The sequence below is a fragment of the Etheostoma spectabile genome, chromosome 9, assembly GCF_008692095.1.
Source record: "Etheostoma spectabile isolate EspeVRDwgs_2016 chromosome 9, UIUC_Espe_1.0, whole genome shotgun sequence".
NCBI classification, from domain to species: Eukaryota; Metazoa; Chordata; class Actinopteri; order Perciformes; family Percidae; genus Etheostoma; species Etheostoma spectabile.
The window spans coordinates 34,344,272-34,370,996 of record NC_045741.1 but is presented as its reverse complement, the minus strand read 5'-3'; the positions used below and the strand labels follow the sequence as shown (position 1 = coordinate 34,370,996).

The following is a 26,725-nucleotide window of genomic DNA, read 5'->3' as shown; positions in this document are numbered from 1 at the left end:
CGATATAACAGGATGTGGTTTCTATAAACAGAACCACAAAACTTCTGAGCTGTGGACTTCAGGCCTGTCTCCGCCCATTATGCCATTTTCAAGGTGTAGTGCAGGGAAATGTAATCCACCGTAAGAATAGTGTATTTTATTTAAAATATTTAAAAATTCATCTGTGTGAACCAATCTTGAACCTATCTTCCTGTCCATCTCGTTCTCATCTTACTACTCTCACGTCATCTAAGTGAACAGAGGTTGGTTCTGGAACGGTACTGAATCTAAAATTTCCGCCTTGTTTAATATTACTGTGCCTGTTACTGTCAATGTCTTAATTCTGTAAGCCCTTCTGCTCTCTCTGACTCAGAAACGTGCTGCGTTTGCTGGACTTACAGCTGCAAAGAAGATGGTTGCAACCCCACCTCACGACCTCTCTATCCACACATCTGGTCTATATAAAACTCTCCATGGCATGGATACACAGAGCGTCGTAAAAGACTGAACGTGTGGCGGAACATTGTTGACTCTGTGACCTCTAACTTCCGAAGATGTTTGGTCCCTTGTCTTTGTGTATGTCTGTGTGTGTGTCTCTTTTTGCATGTGTTGTTTTGTCTCCCTCCTGTTTTCCCTCTCTGTGTTGTCTGGCCCTGGGACGCGTTCCTTTGTCCCAGTGTATTGTTTGTAACTGATCGTAAATGATTATGATTTTTTAATTAAAAAAAATAAAAAACTTGATCACAAAAAAATGTAAGTGAATGGAGCGATTGTTATAAAATGTGTAAATCCTTGTGTTTCATTAAACCTTCAGAACACTGAACTGAGCCCAGCTTTGTGTTGCTTTGTTCTCCGAGATCTCGTAACTGCTTTCAGAATCAACTCACAGAGGTCAAGCCAGCCATTGTTTCACAACAGTCAATAAATCAGTCAGTCAATCAGTCAGTCAGTGCACTATTTAACCATTCAGCAAGTTAGCCAGTCAGTCATTCTGTGAGCTAGGCAGTTAATGCTGCAGCTCACCAGTCAGCCACTAAGCCAGCGGTGGATTACAAATCAGGGAAAGATTGGCAGCCAAAAGAGTCTCTGGACTCCATCCAAGCCTTGCTCTCATCGTTTCTTTTAATGACAAAGAAAAAACACAGGATTTAAGGATATAAAATGGCCCATTTTTTAATCAAGAGAGCAGACTTAATCTGGGTGGCTGCTGATGTCTGACTAGAAGTTGTTGGTTGATTGTACGATTTTTTGCTAGTGCTGGGGGTCGTATCAGAAAGGAATGTAAATGTAAACAAGACGGGGACAAAGGAAAGGAGGGGAGAATGTCATCTGTGGGAGGAGACAGCAACCTGCTGTGCTGTTTACCGTACATGGCAGCCACTAATGTTGGGAAAAACAAACTGCCCGACACAGCTAGATGCCGAAAAACGAAAAAAGGTCCAGCGTGCGCAAAAAAGCTAACACAGCACAAAAACTAGCACATTTGCACAATGAAACACACGAATAAGTAGTTGTCCTGCCACTGCAATATCTGGATGCATCACGATGTGTCAAATACATTTTTCTATAAAAGCCATATAGGATATTTGACTTGACAGAATGCATTAAGCTACTGTATAGTTCAATATAATACAGTTTTTTTTTATTAATTCATATGGTTATGTTTTAATCAAAAAATACAAGTAGTAAGATAAAACAATTTTTTTTATTCAACAAGTCTGAACACAGCACACACACGTACACACACACACACACACACACACACACACACACACACACACACCACACACACACAAACTACAGCACTGAGCACATTGCATTTCCTGAATGTGCAAAACACAACAGAATACGTAAACAGAAATGTTGTTACGCCTACATTAAATTGTAAACAGACCGACCCGCGTGAGGTCAATGGAAAGTTAGCAATCAAATGTAAATAAGTGTAAAAGCATGGACTACAACTGCAATTAAAAAGAAGTAGAAGAAGAACTGCGTTAGCATGGACGTGAATGAGTTATCCCTAAAAAATGTCACCTCATGGTATGGATAGATGCATAGATAGATAGATAGATAGATAGATAGATAGATAGATAGATAGATAGATAGATAGATAGATAGATTTTTTTTTACAACTTCATCAGTGGGTGCTAGATAAGACTCTGAGACACCAGAATACTGCACTAAGTGCAACCTGCACAATAGGTTTAGCTACATTTTTATCATACTATTTAAGCAGTTGCACATTTTTGTATTCCCAACTTGTATATATTCAAATATTTGTTCTTATATTTTCTCCTATTATTATTTCATGTATATTGTATGTAGGTATATTGTATCCTAGTATTTCATTAATATTTATATTCTGTGCTGTGTGACCTTTGCTACTGTAGCATTATAATTTCCCATTTTATTGGGATCAATAAATATCTATTTATCTATCTACCTATCTATCTACCTATCTATCTATCTATCTATCTATCTATCTATCTATCTATCTATCTATCTATCTATCTATCTAACTATATATGGGATCAATAAATATATTGGATCAATAAATATCTATCTATCTATCTATCTATCTATCTACTATATATATATATATATATATATAACAGTCTATGGGTAAACTGTGCTGTCTCCCTCATCTGTTGCACTGTCTTTGATAATTCTGCAACCAGGGCGGATTGTTTCAGATATCTCATGAGTCCTTTGTAACGTCAGTTATAACGGCCCACATATTGTGTATTCTTCCTGAAAGTGACTTGAAATGTTAATTTGTTTTATTGTTTGATTTATTTGATATATCAGAGTTCAGATGTTGCAAAAATTACACTTTTTGACAGTAAGATTAAAGGGAGAAGAGCTTGGATGTTAAACAAGCGCTTACTCATTATTTTACCTACTACTGTTAAAAATAGGCTAATACAGGCCACTCTTTTGCACTCGCTTTGTTTACGTGAAGTTTTTATTTGTGTATTCCTCCGGAAAGTGGTTTTAGTTTCTTGCTGGATTGATAGCCTGCATCTGGCTTCAGGTTGCACTACAAATTAATTTTACTTGAACAGTGCACTTTTAAACTACTTTAATAAATAGAGATTTGAACCTTATTGGAATTTGTTTTGTGTAAAATGTTAATCATTAAGAAATGGAAAAATAATTGCTAATTGACAAATTAATCGCTAGATTAATCAAATAATTAATCATTAGATTTATCAAATAATTAATCGTTAAGATTAGTCGACTAATTGAAAAAACAATTGCTGGATTAATCATTTAAAAAATTAACCGTTTGGGACAACCCTACGCCTGACGTAAAATTAATATTGAGCAGAATTGAGTTTAGCCCATTGGTCCGGCCCTCCGCTGGGAAATTTAATTGCCCACTCCTGGACTAGAGTCCATTATATGTCTAGATGAAATGGGTAGGCTACTAAGAATGTTATTTTTCATTTGAATGTTAATATCGCGGACGGAAAATTAACAAGAGACATCATTGCGTTATAATCGATTCTGGTCGGCCACTGCATCGATGCAGCATCGTCCATGTCCGCATCGCGATGCATCGATGAATTGATTAATTTCAACAGTTCTAATGCACATCAACACACACAGACATCAAAATTTAAAAAACTTAGACACTAGACACACACAAACACTCTTATAGAGGCTCTGCCCTCATTAATGGAGCATATGTGATGTCTGCGGCCAAATATTTGGCAACAGTTTGTTTACTTGGCCGTAAAAATAAAAATGTTTCCTTACTGGTGGCCAAAGGAAAAGGAAGCCCTCCCCATGCACTTTCTAATACACACACACACACACACACACACACACACACACACAGAATGAATTCTGTCTGATTTTGATCCTCTAGAATACAGCCACCACTGAGGCTCCTAAGGCTGAGGAAACAAATGGTAGTATACACCATTCAAACAAACAAAGCGACAGCTTTAATACTCACGGCTAAACCTTTCTACATCCTGAATTTTTTAATAAATTTGATGGGAGTACAATAGAAACCTGCATGTTTGAGAGGTGTTGTGTTTGCAAGGGTAAAACTAAATGAATATATGTGAAAACGGGTAGCAGTTATAGACAACTTTCTTAACAATGAAAAGTTAATCCTCTCTTTCTTCCTCTCTCTCACTGGGGTGTGGCAGCCAATCAAGGGCTTGTACGTTCACAGCAACAGTCGAGGTCGGACTAGGACATTATTTACTCTTATTGTTCTTGGCATACAGCGCGCACAAACCGACACCGTTCTCCTTTCCCCTTCCTCTCCCAGATCTAAACACACACACACACACACACACACACACACGCAGACAAACACACACACGCAGACAAGCACACACACAAGCACTTTTAAATGGTACACACACACCAAGACATACACGTTCTTATAAACAAAGACACTTGAGGTAAATGCCCACATAAAACAATACTGAACATCACACAGGCGATGTACACACTGGTACATACACAGTTACACACATCTAAGTCAACAAACATGGCAACACGCACAGTCAAAGCACTACAGAGACAGACAGATAAAAATAAATTTATGGCATATTCACAAATGTCCACACACCTTCAAACAGTTCTGATGATGCTTGCCACAAAAATCCAGTGGAACCAATTACAGCTCCGCTCGCCCGCCAATGAGCCATCAGTTTTAACCTTTTCCTACCAGAGAGCGAGAAGAACAAACTCTGACTTCTTCTCTGATAAAAAAAATAACACTGCTTAAGCCGCATTGAGACACCTTCCTTATCACTTCCAAGGGACACAGATGAGCTGTAATGTGCGGCACTCAAGGCAGCTCTGTCCTCCCTGGCTGCCTGTCGCTGACAACAAGTCAGTCGAGATCTTTGACTGACACCAACAAGGACGTATCGAGGCTAAATCCTACTCATGTTAAAGTTACTCTATCATCTTGTGGAGACGATTCTGAAAACAATGGAATGCAAAAGAATGAGTTGACTTGTGAATTTTGAAACTCAATTTCTGAAAATCACTAACCTCATATTGCCCTTTTTACAATATCCAGTCGTGGTTATGGTTTGGCATCTGATTTTATTTTCTGGCAACATACATCAGCTCTTTAATGCAATGCTTTCCTAGCAGCCACCTATGATTTTTTTTTAAATATTTGATCTTCAACTGCACAAGCGAGGAGAGTTTTGACAGGGGTCATATTTCAGCGGTGCTTGGAAAAGCAGAAAAACCTGGATAAACTGCAAATTTTATACGTAACCCTGTTCTGCATTTACGAGGACAAACACACACGTACACACGTCTGCAGAAGCTTATTCACACATACGTACACACAGTCTGTAACCACAAACACACAGGCATACGTGCACACACACACACACACACACACACACAACTGTTCTTTGCACCCTCACACCTCTCCCGAGATCACATTTCATAGCAACACCAGAAATAAAGTTCTATTGGCAGAGGAGGGCTGCAGAGGAAGGAGAGAAAGAAAAGACAGAGAGGCAGAAAAACAGAAAAGAAACATTAGAAGAGGGATAGAGGCTATCGATCGGTTGGAGTTGGCTCAATCTGGGATTGAACCTTACCACAATCGCAGAGCATCGCAGCAGGAAGCTCTCTGATCCGCCTCTAAAGGAGGGAACAGAGGAATGTTCACGCTCTATTCTTCTTCTGCATCTCTCATTCATTTTCATTTCTCTTTCCACCCCTGGCCATGCCTTTTTAAATAATTATTTCTCTCCCTCTTTATCTTTCTTGCCTCTTACATCTTTCAGTTTCTCCCTTTGTTTTTCACTTCTCTCTTGTTTCTCTCTCTCTCTCTCTCTCTCTCTCTCTCTCTCTCGTCCTCCTCTCTCTCTCTCTCAATACTATACCAGCGGCTGGCTTATTAGCATTCTCTCTGTACATATAATTGATTCCTCATGCCTTCCTCTTGTGAAAATGTCATTCATAGTTCTGTGTGATAGCTAGCTGGCTGGCTTGCAGGCTGACTGAGTGGTTTGCTGGCTGGCTGTGAGGCAAAGTGGCCACTGACCCATTTGTAGCAGATACAAGAGACTGACAACCAAATCTGATTATAGCAACCGGACCGGGGCCCCTGTGAAACAAATGGCCTAAGCCAGACTGAGCCTAAGCTGTCATTCATCCTTCTGTGCTTTTTAGTCTATGTATTTAACCTTAATTTTACCCTGGCAGGTAAACTAATGACACATTCTCACTGCTGATGAAGGGTGAAACTAAAGGAGGGAAATTACTTTAAGAAGGCATTAAAGGGAAAGTACCTGTGCACTCACGACCTTTCTTAGCGGTAATGGAAATGAATTTAACTATCAATTAAACTGCTTGTGTGTGTGTGTGTGTGTGTGTGTGGTGTGAGTGAGTGAGTGAGTGAGTGAGTGAGTGAGTGAGGTGAGTGAGTGAGTGAGTGAGTGAGTGAGTGTGTGTGTGTGTGTGTGTGTGTGTGTGTGTGTGTGTGTGTGTGTGTGTGTGTGTGTGTGTGTGTGCGCGCGCAAGTGTTTGCTTAGCAACCAAAATAAGAAAATGGACAGCTGACAGTTTTACTGACCAATTACGCACAGATCTATTCTCACACACATGAGGCCATGCACCCAGTGTCACATATACACACACCTAGAGACAACGAATGGACACATACACACGCAAATGGACACACACATACACACCAGCTGAAATGTGCAGATTCAGTTATATGCCACCTACACAGCGAACAATCAACAAGATCTCAGAGCACCTGGTTGCAGTTGACAGTGTGCGTTTGTGTTTGTGTGTGTGTGTGTTGGTGTGTGTGTGTGTGTGTGTGTGTGTGTGTGTGTGTGTGTGTGTGTGCGTGTGTACTTAACAGGGAATCTCTTAGCCCTAACCCTTCCCACACGTCTCCCACACTCATGTTACAGTATAGTCCTTCAAAACTAAACAAGAAAGAAGGACATCGGAGACAAAATGAAAAAAGACAGATAGAAAAACAGAAAGAGAAAAACAAGGAGAGAGCAAAGAGAAGCAGAGAGACATAAGTAGAGATAAAGAGGAAATAAAAGGAGGACAGACACAAGATAAGAGAAGCATGAAGACAGAGAGAAACAGAGAGCCAAGGGAGAGACAAGTGACAAGGTAAATCTGAGACATAAAAAGCAACTAAGAGATTGGAGTTGAGACACAGACATGGAGAGAAACAAAAAAACAGTCAGACAGACAGGAGAAAGAGACATAAGGAGGGACTTACCGGATGCCTACCCTGAGGGTACATGATCCCAGGAGAGGAGAGGCTGCCAGTCCGTTTGATGGCCAGGTTAGTCCCCTGGCCCTCCACTCCTCTGCCCTCCACCGGTTACACAGCCACACAAACACACACACAAACACACACACACACACACACACACACACACACACTGTAAGTCCAGTCCCTGCTCCTTAGCTGGGTTTAACACAGCAGTCTTTACTCTTCCAAAGTCTCTCTCCTTCTTTTCTTTTAAGGCGAATTCCTGTTAACACACAACTGAAGAGCGCTCAGTCCGTCAGTTCGTTTATCCAACCATGTCATGATAAAACGGAGCGCCAGACTTGTACCTCCTCCTTCTTATCTTCTTTTCCCAATAAAACCAAAGTCTCGGTTTCTCCACCTCCCTGTCTTCCTCTCAGCGTGTCTCTTCCTTTTCCTCACCCTGTGATCAGTCAAGGTCCACACGTAGTGACATGACACAGAGAATTTCATCCAGGCAGGCTTCCATCTTCTTCTCCTCCTCCTCTACCTCTTCTCCTCGTGCCTCTTCACTCGGCCGTCCAATGGTGAGACATACAAACATAAACACACACTCAGCTCCGTCCAAATAGTCTTCTTCTCTGCTTTTTCCCCCTCTTTACCCTCACTCTGACACACTAAAGCTTCTGCCTTGACTGCTGCTGCAAAAAAAGGAGAAAAAGGAGAACAAGAAGAGGAAGATGAAGAAAAGGGGAGGGGAGAGAAAGAGAGAGAGAGTGAGAGCTTTGTTTTTAATCTAAATGTGGAAAAAAACGCAAGAGGAAAGCAGGAAAGAACAGCAGGTCAGTGGAGGATCCAACGGGCTTTTCAGCAGCAAGCCCTAGACTGTAATATATTGTGCCTGTTGGCTTCAACACAAACACGACAGGCTGCTAAAGCTCCTCTTAAGGTGGAACTGAGTAGATAGAGACACCCAGTTGCACAGAGAGAGGGAGAGAGAGAGGCAGAGGGAGGTGAGAGAGGCAAAGAGAGAGATGGATCCCTTTTCAATTGTGGTCAGACAGACAAAGCAATCAGTCATGCACAAAGACTTAGGCTCAAACTGATATGAATCGAGATTCACACACACAAACGCTCCAACACACATACAAATTTATGACAGCTATGTGGACACACTTGTTACGCAACACACACACACACACACACGCACTCACACACACACACAAACACACACACACACACACACACACACACACACACACACACAGTTGCACATACACAGTGTAATAGTTACTTAGTGTGATACATTTATTACCCAGTTTACACATTAAAATACGTCTTGGATGATTGGATAGCTATCCAATCATGCTTAATCGCATATAAATCCAGGTGTAAACACACTAAGGATGCACTGACGAACTCATCTGATTGCTCAAACCTCCTCAGGAAGTGGTCTGAGACGCATTGCATCCAGATGTTTAGAATAGAATAGAACAGAATAGAATAAATCTTTATTGTCCACCAGGGTGGAAATGTTGCTTTGACTCACCAGACATATAACACAGATAAAATACAGGCAACATCTCAGACATAGTAAGTGGAGTATAAAGAGATGAAATGAAAAATATCAGGATAAAAGAGAATAAATATGCTTAAATATATTAAAATAGCAGCTGAGTTTGATGTTCTCACTTGGTTTGGTTGAGGATACTGATGGCAATTTGCACTTTCAGCTCAAACTGGCTGGAAAAGAGGGTGTGGAACTGTTTGCAGTGATTTTCCTTGCTTTCTTCCTCATTCTGTCAGTGTATATTTGGGTCAGGTGTTTTGAGGGTTTACCCACTATTTTGCTGGCCATTGGCACTATCCTGTTAAGCTTCTTCATGAGTTTGTAGCTTAAATGGCCAAACCAAGCAGAGAGGTGAAAGGTTAACACACTTCCAATGTGTGTGGTGTATACTAGCTCAGTAATCTGAGCACTGACGCCCAGACAGCTCAGTACTGAGCATTTATTGAAACTATAATCTGGGTTATCTAAAAAACTCTGATGGTTGTCAAGAACCGTACCTAGGTACTTAAAAGTTCCCAGAATTCCAACTGCTAGGCCCTTAAGTAAAACTGGCTCGGTTGTTGTGTCTTGTTTGTTGCAAAAGAGTAACTCGTCTTTGCCACACTGATCTCTGGCTCGCTATCATTGCACCATGATTCAAGGGCCTTTATGTGTGCTAGAAAGGAGGCCTCACCAAGGGGGTCAGTTTTTTGTAAGAGGTCTACTAAGGCCATGTCATCAGCATATTTTATCAATTTAAAGGTGCTACTATTTATCAAAAACTCCTTTGTGAATAAAAAACCCATATAACTCAATATGTAAATGCGTCACCATGCCAAACCACATATGGCACTCCTCCCAAACAGAGCAACAGAAAAGCAACATTACTCATAGTAAATAGGGTTGATGAAGTCTACATGACACATCAGCACCTAAGCACCACAAAATGGGAGACAGAAAATTGAGCCCTTCATCTGTGTTTGGATTTTGTTTGCATATAGTAATTGACTTCAATAACACTTTAAACCCCATCATTTGTGAATAAAAACATCACAGTGTAGCCAGTTCATTGTGTGACTCATTGTATGCACACAGTTAAAAATCAGATAGATGCAGCACATTTATAAAAAACCTTAATAAGTAAAGAAATCAGCAAAGAAATCAAATCAGTGGCAATAAAAAGACTATTGTCTTATGCTGTATTTCTACTGCCTGGTACGGCCCACCGGAGTTGAGTTGTTTGGATCCTTGTTTTTCAGTTTTTTCATTGACAAAAGTTATTGATAATACCTGGTACTTTTTTTAGCATCACCTTAGTCAAGGTCCAATGTGAGCTGAGCCTGAGCTAAAAGGTGGAGGTAAAACACTGCAGCACACTGACTGATCTGAGAGAATCGTCACTTGTGCCCCACAGGACATCCTGCACAAACCCGCCATTTTTATAGAGCCAAGCTACCATCAACGAACATCACAGTAACATCACTGCTATTGCACATGCATTGTTCATCACAATACATCCATGGTTTCTCAGGAATGGCTTTCTTATAATACATCTATGGGGATAGCTGGCTAGTTTCTTACCTAGCTTGATTATTCCACCATGTTTTAGTGTTAACTTCAGATACGGATAAGCTAGCTAGCTAAATAACCAGCCATAGCGTTAGCTTATTCGTCTTTGGATTAGCTATTTCCACTCTCCTACCAGCGGCAGGGAGACCACAGGTTTAGCTAGGTAGGGACCGGGTAGGGTGATTTGTTTACATTTTTCTAACCGGCTACCGCCAGTCCAGCAATCGTTAATGTTAACCCCCCCCCAGCCCTACAAGTTCATAGAGCTGGGCATTATATTGATATTATATTGATATAGTGATATGAGACTAGATATCGTCTTAGATTTTGGATGACGTAATATCATAATATGGCATAAGTGGTGTCTTTTCCTGGTTTTAAAGGCTGTATTATAGTAAAGTTATGTCATTTTCTTAATTTATAACTGTTCTATTATTTGCCTTTACCCACTTAGTCATTTCATCAAACTTACTATGATTATTTATCAAAAATCTCATTGTGTCAATATTTTGTGAAAGTATTAGTCAATACAACAATATTGTTATGGTATTGATATTGAGGTATTTGGTCAAAAAATATTGTGTTATTTGATATTCTCCATATCGCCCAACCCTACTACTTAACGCCCCCCCGGCCCTACTACTTCAGTCTAAGTTTTAGTCTGATAAACTGTAAATTCTTTGAACAAACGTAGATAGCCGTCCAGGCTTAGGTGGCTGTGTTTTCAACCAAAGTGAGTTGGGAAATCGATAGATCCCTAGCCTGGTTGACACCAGACCCTTTTCATTTGTAACTGAGATTGGGTCAGACGAAGGTTCATTCACAGCCCAATTCCAAAGGGGCGTCACCAACGGACACCGCTCAAATGCCTCTGGATAAACCTAAAAACCAATCCGAGCGAAGACAACATATGCAGAGCGAAGGAAAATCCTCTCAACCAGCGAGCATGTTGCAGAGCCCGTTCATGGAAATTCGCTGCGCTATCATCATTGTGTAAAGCCAGCCTCAACGGTTGTGATTGGTGCCTTGATTTGGAAATGGGCTTGAATGGGCTCTTGGCCTAATGGACTTGCAGAGCAAATCTCAAATTTTCCGTAAGTTTGTCAGCGTTTTCCTAAGCCAATAGATCCCACCACAACTGTCACTTTTCTGCCAGCAGTTAAGCCCCACCCACAAAATGCCATAATTGTTTACAAAAAAACAATACTTTCTTGCTCAAGAATTGACTATTGATGAGAATCACACTTTTAACACAAGACAGTCTCTATAAACAGTACATTCATCTTCACCATCTATTACACACATATTCCAAACATACAGGAAGTGATTTATTTTACTTTTTCCTTAGCAGCCACTGTGAACTGGGGTTTGTTTGGAATAGACAAAAGAACTGGCAAAAAGTTAAAACTACCACCACAAAAGGATGCTACCTACCTACAATAGAAATTCCAAAGAAAAGGGGATTAAAGCAGGAGCCACACATTGTGTAGTGATATCTGGGAAAACTGCAGTGCAGAAGCATCGCAGCAACGTCCACTTACCGCCAAAGATGAGAACTTTCACAGTAACACTCCACAAATATCCCCGCTACAGCAAGATAACAATGTCTCCCTGCCTACTTTTCACTGCTGGCTCCAGTCCACATGTTATTTACAGGATTGCCCAGAATGGACCTGGACCAAATAAGACCTGGTGTTTAAAGCCTTTCCATGAACAGTATACCATCTGGCCCAGCCGTCTTTTGGCGCTGTTTATAATGAGTTTATCCAGTGCAGCTCTGCCTTTGAACTTGATCAAACAGCTATTAATCCGACATTGTAGAATCGTACACAGTAAGTCTTGGCAACCATGGAGGGTTTCCAGTAAGACAGAAACTGCATTTGATAACAAGCGGTTAAGCCAAAGGGCAGCCCCAAAGCCTCAATTAAGGTCACATACAGACATCCTATTATCCAATGCAGTCTACTAACAAACACTATAGATCCATCCGGGAAAAGCTAATGCTGACTTATGTTAACAAATTAAAACTCAGCTAAATTTGTTTGATTTTGCGCTGTGGCTAATTTCAATTTTTTTTACCCTGTACTGTATCTGATCTGATAGTAAGTGCATTATGTTGTTTTGAGTGAGCGAATAATTTTGGTTCATCTGGTGTTCAAATAAGAGAGGATAGGTAGAGGACAAAAGCAGAAAAAATAATTTATACAGTACTGTATCATCTAGACGTTGCGATGACGACAGTGATGAAGGCCTTGTGTTAACAGCATGAAGTCACAGATACTAAGCAGGTTGAAGCTATTACCCAGGAAGCAGGATTAAAGAGTCCATTTCCATAAAAATATCATTTGTGAGTGGGGGTGCATGGAGGTTGAGTAAGTGTTGATTTTTTTTTTTTTCTCTATTAATTAATTCATAGATTAAAGATCTGTTAGGTAATTTATATTAAAGCTATAGCGCGCAACTATTTTATATTAATGGACGTCCGTTACATTCAAGGCATTGCCAAATGTGTTGATACAAAGGTAATTAAGCCTATCAGCTCCGGAAATCTATCTTTGTATCTGTTAGTATGGCTATGTTTACAAAGTGGTGTAGTCCGGTGACATTTGCACGCAAAAGCTGGCGTGATGCGTTCTACGTCACCGCTGAGACAGGACCATAGCAACGTTTTAGCTTTGGAGACGAAGACGACATAAAAATGACAAGACTCAGTAATTACCTCTTCTGAAGAGTCCATCATGTTTTTTTAAATCCTCCGTGTCCTCCTTGATTTGACGGGATAAATGTCAAATATGCCTCTGTTTAATTCAAAGCAATACTGCTACTACTACATTTAAAAGAAGTAATGGGACATGTATTCTCTCACAAATTAAAAGAACTATAATTTGTAAGTAAAGAAACACAACATTGTTCAATTTAACAAACCCAGAGGATTTGCCACTACAGCCTTTATTGGTCTATGACTTAAAGCTTATGATGGCTAATGTAAGCTAACTATATATGCTGTCTAAAACACTTTACAACTCTTTTTTACTTTTTCCACTACATTTTAGCATGCCACAAATAAACATTTCAATGACTTCAAAACCAAAGCAAAACAAGAAGTAAACATGAACACAGGAGACATGTTCCTGCTTGTGATCCCGTTCCACTCGCTATCATTCATGGCACCTTATGATGATGCTTATAAAGCAAATAACTAACAAAGAGCAATCTTAGAAAACAAAGAAAATTGAAGATACCTCCATACCTTGAGCACTGCAGCATCATTGGGGTTGTCTCAAACTCAAAAAGTTTGAGACGTGGTAACTCATGTGTGGAGTCAGAAGCCATCCTAATTTGCAAAAATAGTCCCACCATCTGATTTGTCACTTATCCTGGTTAGGGTCACACAGTGCCGGAGCCTACGCCAGCGCACACACTGGCCCAGAGGTACCATTACACCTAGAGTACCAGCAATCTAGAGTTTCTGAGTTACCTGTCCTGCATATTGTCAGACTGTGGAAGGATATCCGCACAGACAGGGAGTGAACATGCTTGCTAACTTCACAAAGCTAGGCACAAAATGCCTGCGATTCAAACCCAGGGCCTTCAGGCTGTGAGGCAACAGTGCTAACAGTCAGTTCAGCTTTCTCGTTCACAGAAATACACCATCATTCAATGGTGCCCTCACCAACAACAACACCATTCCCCATGTTATCCCCCATTGTACAAATCAGCATCATCTAATTGTCTAGAATGGATCATGCAGGTAATTATTCCCCCGACTCCTCACAAAGGGTTTCAAAGACAGATGGGCAGGCATACATGCAAACACAAAGACAGACATCAACACTGTCCAGAAGTTATTTAAGTTCAAAGCCTGCAGTTGTATTTAGCTTTTATAGTACCACCTTGATCCATAGCATGTTTTCACAATCAAATATGCCACATTAACTGATTAATCAATTATGTTTTTAATTTACATTTTTCATACCAACATAGGTTTACATGGGATTGGATAAAGCAACAACTTTATTTTTATATAAAACACTATTCATACAAAACATTCAGTGTATGTTTGCCTTTGGCTCGCTCTTTTTGATTTCCATTGCAAATGTTTTCCAAACAATCAAAAGAAAAACTGAAAAAATATGTATTGGCCAGTTTAAACTTAATTTTCCCAGGAGATGCAGGGAAATTGCAACTTCAGTTCCTCTCGATTTAGAAAGTATCAAAAGGAGTGCATTTTACTGACCTGTCTTTGAGATCCATGTTCAGGAATGCAGGCTGAGGGGATCCACAGAGGAGAGTCAGCACCTTCGGAGTGATGGTCAGCAAAATCTGAAACACAGACGAGCAGAATCAGCTGCACTGAAGACACTAAAATGTCAGCTCCCAAAGACCTAAAGAGCAGAATCAAATTATATTATCAGACTATTAACGTGTATTTATTACATCAGCATATTACAGTGGTAAACATTTCTAGCAGAATAGCAGCAGTTATTTATGTCAGCATTCAGGTATTCATATATTTGAGTAATATTAAGCCGCTATTGCCTCGGACAGAGGTACCCAAACTGAGGAATGGGAGCTACTAAGGGAGGAGGTCCACAGGGACACTACAAACTAAACTACACTATGCAGTTTCATTGAGGTAATACATATTTCATTTATTTGGGAATGCATAAAATGGCTGTTTTTACTTACTGTACTAAAGGCTTTAAATCCTGAGTGTAAGTAACGTTATTCCAGTGTAAGATACAATACTGGAGCCTATTAACAATGGCAAAGCTACTAAAACCTGTAATGAACTCTTCTACAAAAACACAACAGTATTATATTGTTAGCTTACTTAAAGTAGCCTACCCAGCTTACAGAATGAAGACTTTTCAGCTGGTTGGTAGTCAAGAATAACAAAAATACACGAGATAAAGACAACCATAGCACCACCATTTTTACATTAACTTGAACCTTTAAACCAGAAAACAACGGTCGTTGGAGACATTTATGTCCAGTCAGTTAAGTATCTGAGCGTGCCCTCAACAACAACACGCTGTAAAGACGAGGGAAAGTGTAGTTTAAGGCGTACACATCTCAATTTAGACAGTGGCAAAGGACGCCAGCAACTCTTTGGTTCCACCTTAAAAGCTCTTCCTCGTTTGAGGGCTGTCTCTGCATTCTGATTGGCCGAAGGGATGCCTCGTTCTAACCAATCGTTCTAAGGGTACCCCACGTTGGCTCCTGATGTCATGGGGTAATCAGGCCAATCGCGTGCCGACCCTGCCGTTGAATGGGTGTGGGCGGAGGCGGGGAGGCGGAGGGGAGCACAGGAGTCTGTGGGGATTGTGGGCATTGAAGTCCCAATTATTCTGCACACACAGACGCACGCGCACACTCACTTACTCTCTCACGCGCGCGCACGCACGCTGTCAGTCACGCTACATAAACGCTCAGTAAATTCCGCCGTTAATTTCGATCCTGCTATTTCTTCTGCGCAAACACAAAGCCTAAACACACACACACGGGTAAACACCTCACTTCTGACACTGGCTGGAAATTAAAGGTTTTTTTTCTTGCCAATTTTCTTTATTCCTCTCAGACACTGAAATCAAAATAAGTAAATGGGTGGCCTTCTAATGAGGCATATGAAGCAACATCAATCATAACCTGCAGGCATATAAGAGAAGTCATCTGTGACATAGGCTACACCTGCAGTGGCTGTGTTTCTGCTTTGAAATACTGCAGTCAATTTACTCCTGTTATGTTCATTTGTTTAGATCTTTATTTCTTTCTTTCTTTCTTTCTTTCTTTCTTTCTTTCTTGTTTCTCTTTTCTTTCTTTCTTCTTTCTTTTCGTGGTACACATTTCCTGTTTCTCTGGCTATCATGCACATATCATTGTGTCCCTTGCTATCTCTTTCAGATGTATCGTGATTTGGTGCAACATGGTCACCATATACTCCCTTGCAGCCACATTTTAACGCGCTGACTGCCTCTGCTGCATGCAATGTAAATAAAACCTTGCTGACTCCATTTATCAGATGTCACGAATTTTGTATGAAAGGCTCACATAAGCTTATGGAAGGTACATCTTCCTTGCAAGACTACGTCATATTTATACATGTGGCTTGTACATATGCTGCTCGGTAAAGAAGCAGACTGCATGACTCCCATTTTAAAAACATCGTGCGGCATAGGATTCACGCTGACTGCGAGTCAGGGCATGAATATGTAATTGGCATTCGTATACTGTCTTCCTCTCAACCGTCATCACGTATAGTAGAATTTGCTTCGTATTCATTATGCCATGAGCTCGGAAGATACGGCCTATTTTGCAGTCAAACCCATCCAGGGCTAGTCGCTGGCGCAGGATTTTGAGCTGCCGTGCGCAAGTGTTTAATGGTCAATTGAATGATGTAATCATTGGTCAATTCTGCATGCATCAAGTTCCGTGTTTCGTTTGAACGTTCATTAAAAGCTGTCTATGACCTAATTAAAGGTAATTTTTCAATGCTTGTCAGTAAATCTAGTTGATGGCCCGATGACATGTTGTAGAGTGATGGCCATTTTGCAGTCAACCCATCCAAGCGTGCGTAGATCTCGCTGGCGCGCCAGGATTTTGAGTGCGCGTCCAAAAGCCTGTTTTAAATTGTTCAAATTGAGATGATGTAATCATGTCAAACTCATGCATGGCATCAAAGTTCTCTTGTTGTTTCGTTTGAAAAGTTTCATTTAAAAGCTGTGACTATGACTAAATTAAACAGGATACTTTTTCAAAACGTGCATATGAAATCTAGTAAAAAATCTGTAGTTTGATTGTGCCGAGTGAAATCAATCTTTATCTTATTACATGTTATTGTATTGTATTCTTGCATTATATGCAATTAACCTTTCCTGTGTCTCTTTAAAATGTTTTCTCTTGAGTTGTATTTTATTCCAGTCAATTGATTGTGAAAGTTTGTTCATGATTCATGAAAATGGTTCTTTTAAAAATCTTTTTGGGCCTTTATTAGATAGGTTAGCTGATGACAGGAAAGAGGAGAGAGAGGGGGACGACATGCAGCAAAGAGCGCCGGCTCGGACTCAAACCTGGGCCGCTGCAGTGAGGACTGAGCCTCAGCACATGGCGCACGCTCAACCACGTGAGCTACAGAGCGCACCTGGAAATCAAGGTCTACTTATTTAGCCACACCTTTAACCACATCTCACCACATTCCTCAGTGGATGGAGTTTGCCTATTATCATTGACATACTTGTATGTATTCAAGAAGACAAATCAAGGAGATCAAGCAAGCACATCTGGTGATGAAGACTACGATGCGATGGAAAACTGTGGGGGATCACTAGTAAATTAGTCCAAATCTCTATTTTACTATTGTCTTGTACTTTGTTCTGTTCAGCCCTGTTTTATAAAATGATATTTGGGAATTAAATGAAAGATGAGGACAGAACTCTATCACTAACTGACCTCTTCACACACACACAGACACACAGCACACTCAGCAGCAGACTGTCAGTGAAATGATCTGCAGATCTGCACTGACTAATCCATGTAGTACTAGGAAACGGCAGAGTCAGAAACCCATATCCCGATGATGTGGGACTCTGGATAAACTCTGGTCTGGTTTGATGCTGGATAAATAGACGTCTATTCACACGCTGGCAAACACACACCAACAGAAGAAAACAACCATATGCGCACACACACACACACACACACACACACACACACACACACACACACACACACACACACACACACACATGGGCAAACACACACACACACACACACACGTGAATGTACCTGCGGTGTTTTACAGGTCCCTTAGCGCCTGCAAACACATGTGATCTTCTGACCTTGCAGTGCAAACATTTGGCTATGCTGTGTGTGTGTGTGTGTATGTGTGTGTGTGTGTGTGTGTGTGTGTGTGTGTGTGTGTGTGTGTGTGTGTGTGTGTGTGTGTGTGTGTGTGATTGTGTATGTTTTTGTTAGATGATTGCAACTTCCTGGCTGCACGTCTAGTGGGTCTGTACATGTGGGACATGTGCAGTAACACTCTTTGCCACAATTAGCTTCATCCAAGTTGTTTCCTGCTCCGAGCTGCAGGAAAGAACTGTGTCAGTCTTGTGCATGTTTGTGTTGACGGGTGTTTTGGTTATTCAGGCACACTGGATCTGAAATGAAACAATGACTATGAGTTTAAAGTGCTGACTTTCAGCTTTTGGGGTATTTAGTGGAGATCCCATTCATACTGAGTAAAAAGTGTAGGACTTATAGTTGTCTTTATACCTTTTATATACATAGTACAACTTTTTGAAGACAACGATCTGAACACGAAGCTGAAGCGGCCAATGAGTTCTTTATGGACAAACTGAGTGACCAACGCAATCGCCTGACCTCAGTCCAACTGATTGTGTGTTGCCAGACACAAATGTTGATATCAAGTGTATTAGGAAGTGAGTTTGTGTGACTCATACATGCATAGAGTATATTTGTGTATATTTTTACATCCTTAACTTGTGTGTGTGTGTGTGTGTGTGTGTGTGTGTGTGTGTGTGAGTACAGTCTCTCCAGGCTGTCCTAGAGTGTGCTGTGATCAGCCTGCTCAACACAAGCCAATTGTGTGACTAATATGGATTGAGTCAGACTGCAGTGAATAAGATACCTCCTTTTCATTATCATCATTACCATCATCATCATCATCATCATCATCATCATCATCATCATCAACTCTCTTGAATGCATATAAAAATATTTAATTCTTACTTTGTTGTCATGTCACGCACACAAGCCCCTAAACTCATAAAGATGCATTTACATTTTTCATGTATTTATAGTGCCGCGTTTTCAAAGTCAACAGCATGAAGCAGAACACATTTAGTGTGTGTGTGTGTGTGTGTGTGTGTGTGTGTGTGTGTGTGTGTGTGTGTGTGTGTGTGTGTGTGTGTGTGTGTGTGTGTGTGTGTGTGTGTGTGTGTGTCATGTGCTACTTCATTAGTGCCTCTGTGCTTTTCTATCTTGATCATTTCCACTAACACCAGGCAAATAAATCCATGTATTTGTGACAGCTGGTCATTTATCCAGCAGCAGCAGCAGCAGCAGCAGCGGCAGTACAAGCGCTGTGTTTTGTTTTTCATCTCTGCACGTTGCTCTATACATCCTGCATACCAAATGCTTTCCCTCGATCTCCCAGACTCACACTCTTTACCCGACTCTTGGGTTTATGCCTCATTGGACTGGAAGAAAAATGGCTTACTAATCAAACAGGAATATATTTCTCTACCTCCGACCCTCACTTTGTTTTCTCTCTTTTCCTCCGCATTTGTCTACCTGTCTCTCTCTTTTGAAACATTTTGACAGTAAAATGCATTATATAAGTGTAAAATGTACTGGCAGGGGTTCCTGCAACCAGATGCAGAGTGTTCAAAACACACAGAGAGGAAGAGAGAGGTGAGACAGACTGAAGAGAGCAGATGCGGCGTGTGAGGAATGCTGGATTATTGTGTGTGTGTGTGTGTGTGTGTGTGTGTGGTGTGTGTGTGTGTGTGTGTGTGTGGTGTGTGTGTGTGTGTGTGTGTGTGTGTGTGCTGTTCAAGGTGCAGATGGTGGTTGTCAGTGTTGAAAAATTCATGATGCCATGTTGGAGATTCATGGGGATATCTTGTTGTTCAAGTGGCCTTACAGAGCAAGCATGCATTGCACACACACACACACACACACACACACACACACCACACACACACACACACACACTCACACACACTCACACACTAAACACACTGCAAGTGTGAGTCTTGTGTGCATTTGTGTGTCTGTTAAAAGATATTAAATTACACAAAGAGCTAGATTTTAGAGAGACAAACATATTTTTGTTATGTTGATTTTTTCCTCAGTGTTTTTTTCTTTTTGGAGACATTTTTATCAGCGTCTCTGGGATTTCTTTGTCTCACAAAGTTGCTAGATCCATCTAACTGTCGAATTAATATTTCACAACCTTTTCAAAAGAATGTTAATTATGTACTGTACATTTTCAACAGCTACAAATACATTGACTTCTTTCACTTCAAACAAAAGCTTGTCCTACAAAACATAAGAATAAAGTAGTCAGAAGTTTATTCGAGCAGTAAATATTTGACCTAATAGTTGGTTATTTTGGATCTAGTACATGGAAGTGACAGTTAGTTAACATGTTTCATATTTCATGAAAACAAATCAATGTCCAAAGCCACATGGAATTCATGGAATTATTAATTAGCTTAATGTAACCAATAAAATAATCAATCTTAGTTATTATTAAAAAATGATCCATTTCCAGCCGTGTTGTCACAGAACAGCCAACAGCATGCAGAAGATGGTGATGTTAAGCAGGTATACCATTGACTGTTCACCATTAACGTGTTAGCATGCTAACATTCATCACTGAACACAAAGTACAGCTGAGGCGGAGAGGAATGACATTGGTTTTAAGGGTATTTGGTCATGTATTGGACAAATAGACATGTTGACCTAATGATGGTGATAGATGAAAAAAGTCAGGGGATCACCAAAAATATTACATTTTCATCTTCCTGTCAAGATGAGAGGAACACAAGTGTGCGTTTACCAAATGATGGTAATCCATCCAGTACTTGTTGAGATTTATTTCATTCTGGACCAAAGTGGTGGAGCGGCCAGCAGACATTGCAATCCCTGGAGCCGTTCTGCTAACGTGGCTGAGAAGCTGCAAGCACACAAAGAAGGTACAGAAGAAGAGACATAAATAGAGTAGAGAAAAAGAATGACAGAGATGCTTTTTCTTGTACAGATGCTTCTGGACTTTGTGCAATCTGCCATGAAATCCCAATGTCAGTAACCACAACAACTTCTTTTTCCAAGGTGATTTTTTTGTATTTAGAAGCATGTTACAAAGAGCAAGGGGAGCTGGGAGGAAAGTACACATGCTTTCCTTGCATATGAACACTGTGATCCTAACTCCCCATTACACACATTACTTCATGACTGCTCCCTTGACACAGTGTTTGTTGAGTGAGGTGTACTACGCATTAGCGTGCCAAGACCATTTGAGCAAACAGAGCACTCTGAGCCCAAGTGGAGCGGGTTCGGACTGCGCTAGGTAATGGAAACTGGCAGCAAGTGGCGGGACAAACCCAGAGCCTCACACAGAGCTCAATATGAGCCCCAGTTCTCAATTACAGCCCCAATATCTGCTTTATTTCTCCTTTTTTTAGTCAGCCACGGCAGCTTTGTGTGTTCAGAGTTGTTTTTAACAAGAACAGCTTTTATTTTTTATTTATCTGTCTTCTCTGCTTTTTATTTTGGTTCTTGATGCCCAGATTACGATGGAGGTTACATGAGCTTACATTTTATTGTTGTTTTACTACTGATTTTTTAAAATTTGTAATGTGGTTCAGCAGGATGTTTTGTTTTTGTAATGAATCTATAAAAAGGCATTTTTAGGATAATGGGCTGGGATTCTTGCTTTTTTTCTTGGTGCTGTTCTGGAATAAAAAGTCTTCTATTATCAAGTGTATCTCACATGACCTTTCAGCTGACTTGTACACAGCGATCTCACTGTAACCCCAAGCTATGCTGGGTTAAAGGCCTAAGTTTCTGCTCCCAGTCAGCACATTTCATGTGGTCTGCATTGCAGCTGTGGATGAAGCTGAGTGTTGAAGTTTGAATTTGGGGGTTAGAAGGGCGTTTTAACCAATCTGTCTCATCTTATTCACACCTAAAACAGACAATGTAACACCTTCATCCTCAGATCATCCTCATTTTAAAGTGGTCCCTCTACCTCAGTGTGTCACTGGCATCTTGAAAGTTTGACTGCTAAACTGGAATTATGATCTGTGAAGTGAGAAGGCTGACCTATGGCTACCCAAAACACCCTTCTTAGCAGAGGATAGCAGAGTAGCCGATGTGCACACCTCCAAATCTCATCAACGATGTAAGATTCCTGTCTGAAGGTAAGTTTGTTGCAGGGAAGAAAATACGTCAAACATGTTGTACATACAAGTATAAAAGAAAATCAGCCATGCTAACATCTGAAGCATGTTTTAGCCTTTAGCCAGTTCTGAAGCTCTTGTATACTTATTATCAGCTTCCTTTTGCATTTGTGTTTTCATGCAAAAACACTCATGCTCTCCGGCTACGGTTCAGCTTTGAACTGAACGGAGGGAGAGATAAAGACATCAGATATTGTTCTTTCTACTTGTGGCGCCTACCGCCTTGATATACCCTGTCATGCATGTCTGCACACATAAACGATCTACACGTGTACACACAAACTCTTGCACATTTGTGCACCAGTACACACACACACACACACACACACACACAACTAAAGGCACTTCTAATGTACAAATGCTAGCACAAACATGCACATGCACACACACAAACATTAACTCATATCTTTGTCACTGCCGGCAAAGGAGCACACATATCAAAACACGTACTGTACACACATTATCACACACATAAACACACACACACTTGGCACATTGCCTGGGCCCTGTGATGCCAATTAAGTTTAGAAACTAAAGACGTTCCAACTAGGATCTCCACCACAACCCTCAATTTGAAACATCTTGAATTGAGACCAAAAACACACACACACACACACACACATGCACACACCCACGCATTGTTAAACCCGCCAACGGAGTGACATTAGTAACACTAACCATGTAAGACAGATCCACATCATGCGAACCAGCCCTAGAACCCTAACACAACTTACCTCCAAACATTAACCTAGTTTCCTTCCAGATCTTCCTGTTCTCCGTGGCAACCGTATCCGTAACAGGATAAAAGAAGGAAACTGCATCATCAGGAGCTAACAGATATGAACTGAGAAGAACATGAACATGGAGGAGAACAAGGTGGTTGGAGGTAAAGGGAAGTGCAGGAGTGAGAGGTTATCAGTCGAGTTAACTGTTGACAGAGAGGTTTGTGGACGCATCCACAGAAACAGGGAATATGGGAGATCTCAATAGTTCTAATAATTTGGGTGAAGTGACCCTTTAAATAAATTGTTGGGATAGACTTTTTTTGTAGGCAAGTGGAGCAGAGAAAGGTTGCTGGCCAAATGACACCATCTGGCAGGATGGGAACGTGCATGCGCCTGCGTGTGTGTGTGTGTGTGTGTGTGTGTGTGTGTGCATGTGACTTTGACAGAAACCAATGCTGTGTGTCCGGTCTGATGAGTTTTTGGCAGCAGACATGAGACATCCAACTAAAAACAGTTGTGCAATATATTCCACATCCATCACTATTACTAGGGAAACTAATGACAGACCTTAAAAGTGGTGTAAACCTTGGACTGGAAATCACCAGATTCAATCCATATATTGAACATTACAATATACAGTATGCCTACATGTACAATAATTTATCATCGTGTATGTGTACAATACAGAGTAACCTTGTAAGAATTTGCCTCCATTTTATGACACATTGTCCTCAGTGACAGCAGCATTCCCTGAGAGAGTAAATGTCAAAGTGACATTGAGCGAGCATCAAGCCAGTCTGCGTGCGTGCGTGCGTGTGTGTGTGTGTGTGTGTGTGTGTGTGTGTGTGCGTGTGCATGTGTGCGTGTGTGTGTGTGTGACCTAGTCTGAGCATCCCGTGGGACTGGTGCTTGCTGGCTGACTGTTCCCAAGCTGTCACCAGACATTGACTCAGAGCGCTGTACACTCACCGACATCGACATACTGACTCACCAAGCTCCATCCATCTATCATACTCATAAACACATTCAGAGAAACTTTGAATCCCACTCTGAACTAAATGCAATTGTTTTTCAGCTCCCTCAACTGAATTATGTTGGTAAGCAATATCTTTTTTTTTATTATTTGTTGTGCCTGATATTGGATTTGTTTTCAGGAAATATTTGCTTATTGAACTCTCTACCAGGAGGCATTTGGTCCTATTAAGACTTCAATGATTTCACTGGCAACATTGTGCATTCCTGCTGCATTGTTGTTGTCTCTGTCTGCTTCAGCTAAATGATTGCTTGTTGTTGTACTCACAGAGGGATATTGTGTAACTCTTAGATATCGACTGGCTGTACTCCGAACGCTCATCATTAACAGCTGATACGTCTCAGATTCTCACCTAGTAAAGCTGCTTTTGTTTTTGGGTACCAATTCTATGAGTGACTGTGAGGGCCTCAGTACTGTATGTTTCAAATAAAGTGCTTTATAGATAAAGGGTTCAGAATGCTTGAAATAAACTACTTCGTACAATGTGTGTCATCCAACCAGGTTATGCAAAGCGAGATGGCTACACTCAAAGGTGGAGTGAAAAGCCAGCCGTCATAGCCTGGTATTTCCTTTGTTCAAGAAAATGCGGATGAGGGTGCTCAAGGACCGTTTTTCGCAAAAGCATTTACAGTATTCTCTTACTTTTCTGTATGGGCCACCTGGCTAATTAATGCGTAAAAATGAACGGAATGATGAATGATGATGGCAGGTTGCACACTCCAAACTGAACTCCAACACAACCAAAGGGCTGAGACAGACTTGTATTGTAATGGAAACAAGTCTTCGCCTTTCAGAAGTCTTCCCTGATTTCAACAACATGTTAACCCTCGGCTTGGTGATGTCTATGAATGCAGGAGTTATATTTTCGTACTACATAATGTGTGTTTCAGTGTGAGCACCGAGCACAAGAGTAAACATGTATTTATTTGGTATCAGTGGCATTGGAAAAAACTGACTAACAGGTCTAATCTCCCCCAAAAACTTAGTGTATCCTTTTTAAAGGTGCTTTTCAGAGCCTAATACCAGATCTCCTATTCTCCCAGGCGTCTGTGTCGGTGTTGTTGAAAACTCAGCAGACAGCACTGTACAAATATAGCTGAGTAACTAGGCCTGCAAATAGAACAGAACTGAATTTAATCAAATCAACACAGCTTGCTCTATGTTCCTGCCTTCACCCTCTGGCAGCACCCTCCTCCTGCTTCCTCTTCCTTTCTCCCTCTCTGTCTGACTCGGCTTCTCTCTCTTGCCTCCTTACAGACGGTGAAACGCACTTGCACAAACACACATTTAAGCTCAAAACATGACTTTATTACTGCATGTTTCACCCTTATCTTGCACCCAAAAAACCCTTATACTAACTTACTTACTTTTTGGGTATAATAGTTTTATTTCCTTACTTTCTGCCTTTTTTTCTGTACATATCTGCTCCTTTTTGTTCATAATCCACTCCACTATATATAGATCTACCTGTCCAATGGCCACATGCAGCTGAACACACACTCTTAGCCACCTGCAGACACAGTACGCACCTTCTGCCTCTCACAACATAGTTCCCATCAGCCAGACTAAAAGTATGAGTCATCACATTAATCATTCTCACCTCTATCACTGACCAGCTTTTTGCAGGTTGCAATTATCGGATGATAAATGGCATTTGGTGGTGTTGTCAGAGCATTAAGACAACAGGGAGCATTAAGCTGGAAACAGAACAGCAATGGGACACTGATGGCTGGCCTGGGTCTCCAGTGACACACAAGGATAGTTTATGACAGGCTTGTGGTAGTTGCAGTGTGTGTGTGCATGCATTTGCTCCACCGCCTCAATTACGCAGCAGTTAGTCTCTCAACCATCAGACCGGCCAGCCAGGCAGCCAGCCGGGTCCTGACGGGGTGAAGCAGCAAGCTGGTAAGCAAAATGAACCACAGTGGCAGTGCAAACAGACCACAGTCCGACCACATCACTACCACCCTGCACCCGTGCCATGTACAGCGCTGCAAACGGCTGTCTGCAGGAAGGGAGAGGAAGGAGGGAAAAAGATGGAAGAAAAGAAAGGAAGGAAGACTGGTAGGATGGCAATGACAAACATTAAAGGAGGATGAGAGAAAAGTGAAGGACACGAGGTAGATATGGGAGAGGACTGACAGGAGTAGGAGGGTTGGTGAGAGTAATGAAAAAACGGTCGAGGGCGAAAAAAGGAGGAAAGACGAGCAGAAATGCAAAGATGAAGGAGGTGGACATTTACACAGACCAAGAGCCAAATTTAAGCATTTTTAAAAACAAAGGTAGCTTTCCATCTTCATCCCATGTCTGAACCCTGCTATACTTACTACTAACAACTGAGTCATTGATCGGACATAGGACTTGCTGTGGTGAAACTATTTATTTTAATAGCTCCCTGCAGTGCAGTCCTTGATGATAGATTGCACAGGTAACCAGAGATAGCCAGCTGAATGCTACCAACTCATACATTTCACAATCCTGCTTCCTGCCACATTAAAACTGTGGTCTTCAAAGGCCAAATTAGGTATGAAGGGCTGACAAAAATACAAAATAAGTGGTTTAGATTTGGTTTTTCGTGGATTTAAAAATATGAGCTGCAGGATTGTGTTTGTACGCTGTTCAGTTTACTCCATGTGTTTGATAAAGGTTTTTAAAATT

At 41.0% G+C, this 26,725-nt stretch overlaps 1 protein-coding gene and 1 long non-coding RNA gene across 5 annotated transcripts in view; both read right to left on the bottom strand.

Annotated features, from left to right (window-relative positions):
• The window catches only part of tle2b (TLE family member 2, transcriptional corepressor b), an 84,228-nt gene extending 76,114 nt beyond the window's left edge, over positions 1 to 8,114 (bottom strand). For 3 of the 4 annotated variants that reach the window (XM_032526930.1, XM_032526932.1, XM_032526931.1), the window contains exon 1: positions 7,229 to 8,114. In XM_032526930.1, coding sequence (XP_032382821.1) covers positions 7,229 to 7,252 — 24 coding nt within the window. In that variant the 5' untranslated portion in view covers positions 7,253 to 8,114. The remainder of the gene's footprint in view (positions 1 to 7,228) is intronic. The other variant, XM_032526933.1, reaches the window with a different exon arrangement.
• A 574-nt stretch (positions 8,115 to 8,688) lies between these two features.
• Positions 8,689 to 21,698, bottom strand: LOC116696153 (uncharacterized). Its single transcript, XR_004333639.1, has 3 exons — positions 21,686 to 21,698; positions 14,932 to 14,935; positions 8,689 to 8,930 (listed from the first exon to the last, which is right to left on the bottom strand). It is a non-coding gene; the product is annotated as an uncharacterized LOC116696153 (long non-coding RNA).
• Between the last annotated feature and the right edge of the window lie 5,027 nt (positions 21,699 to 26,725).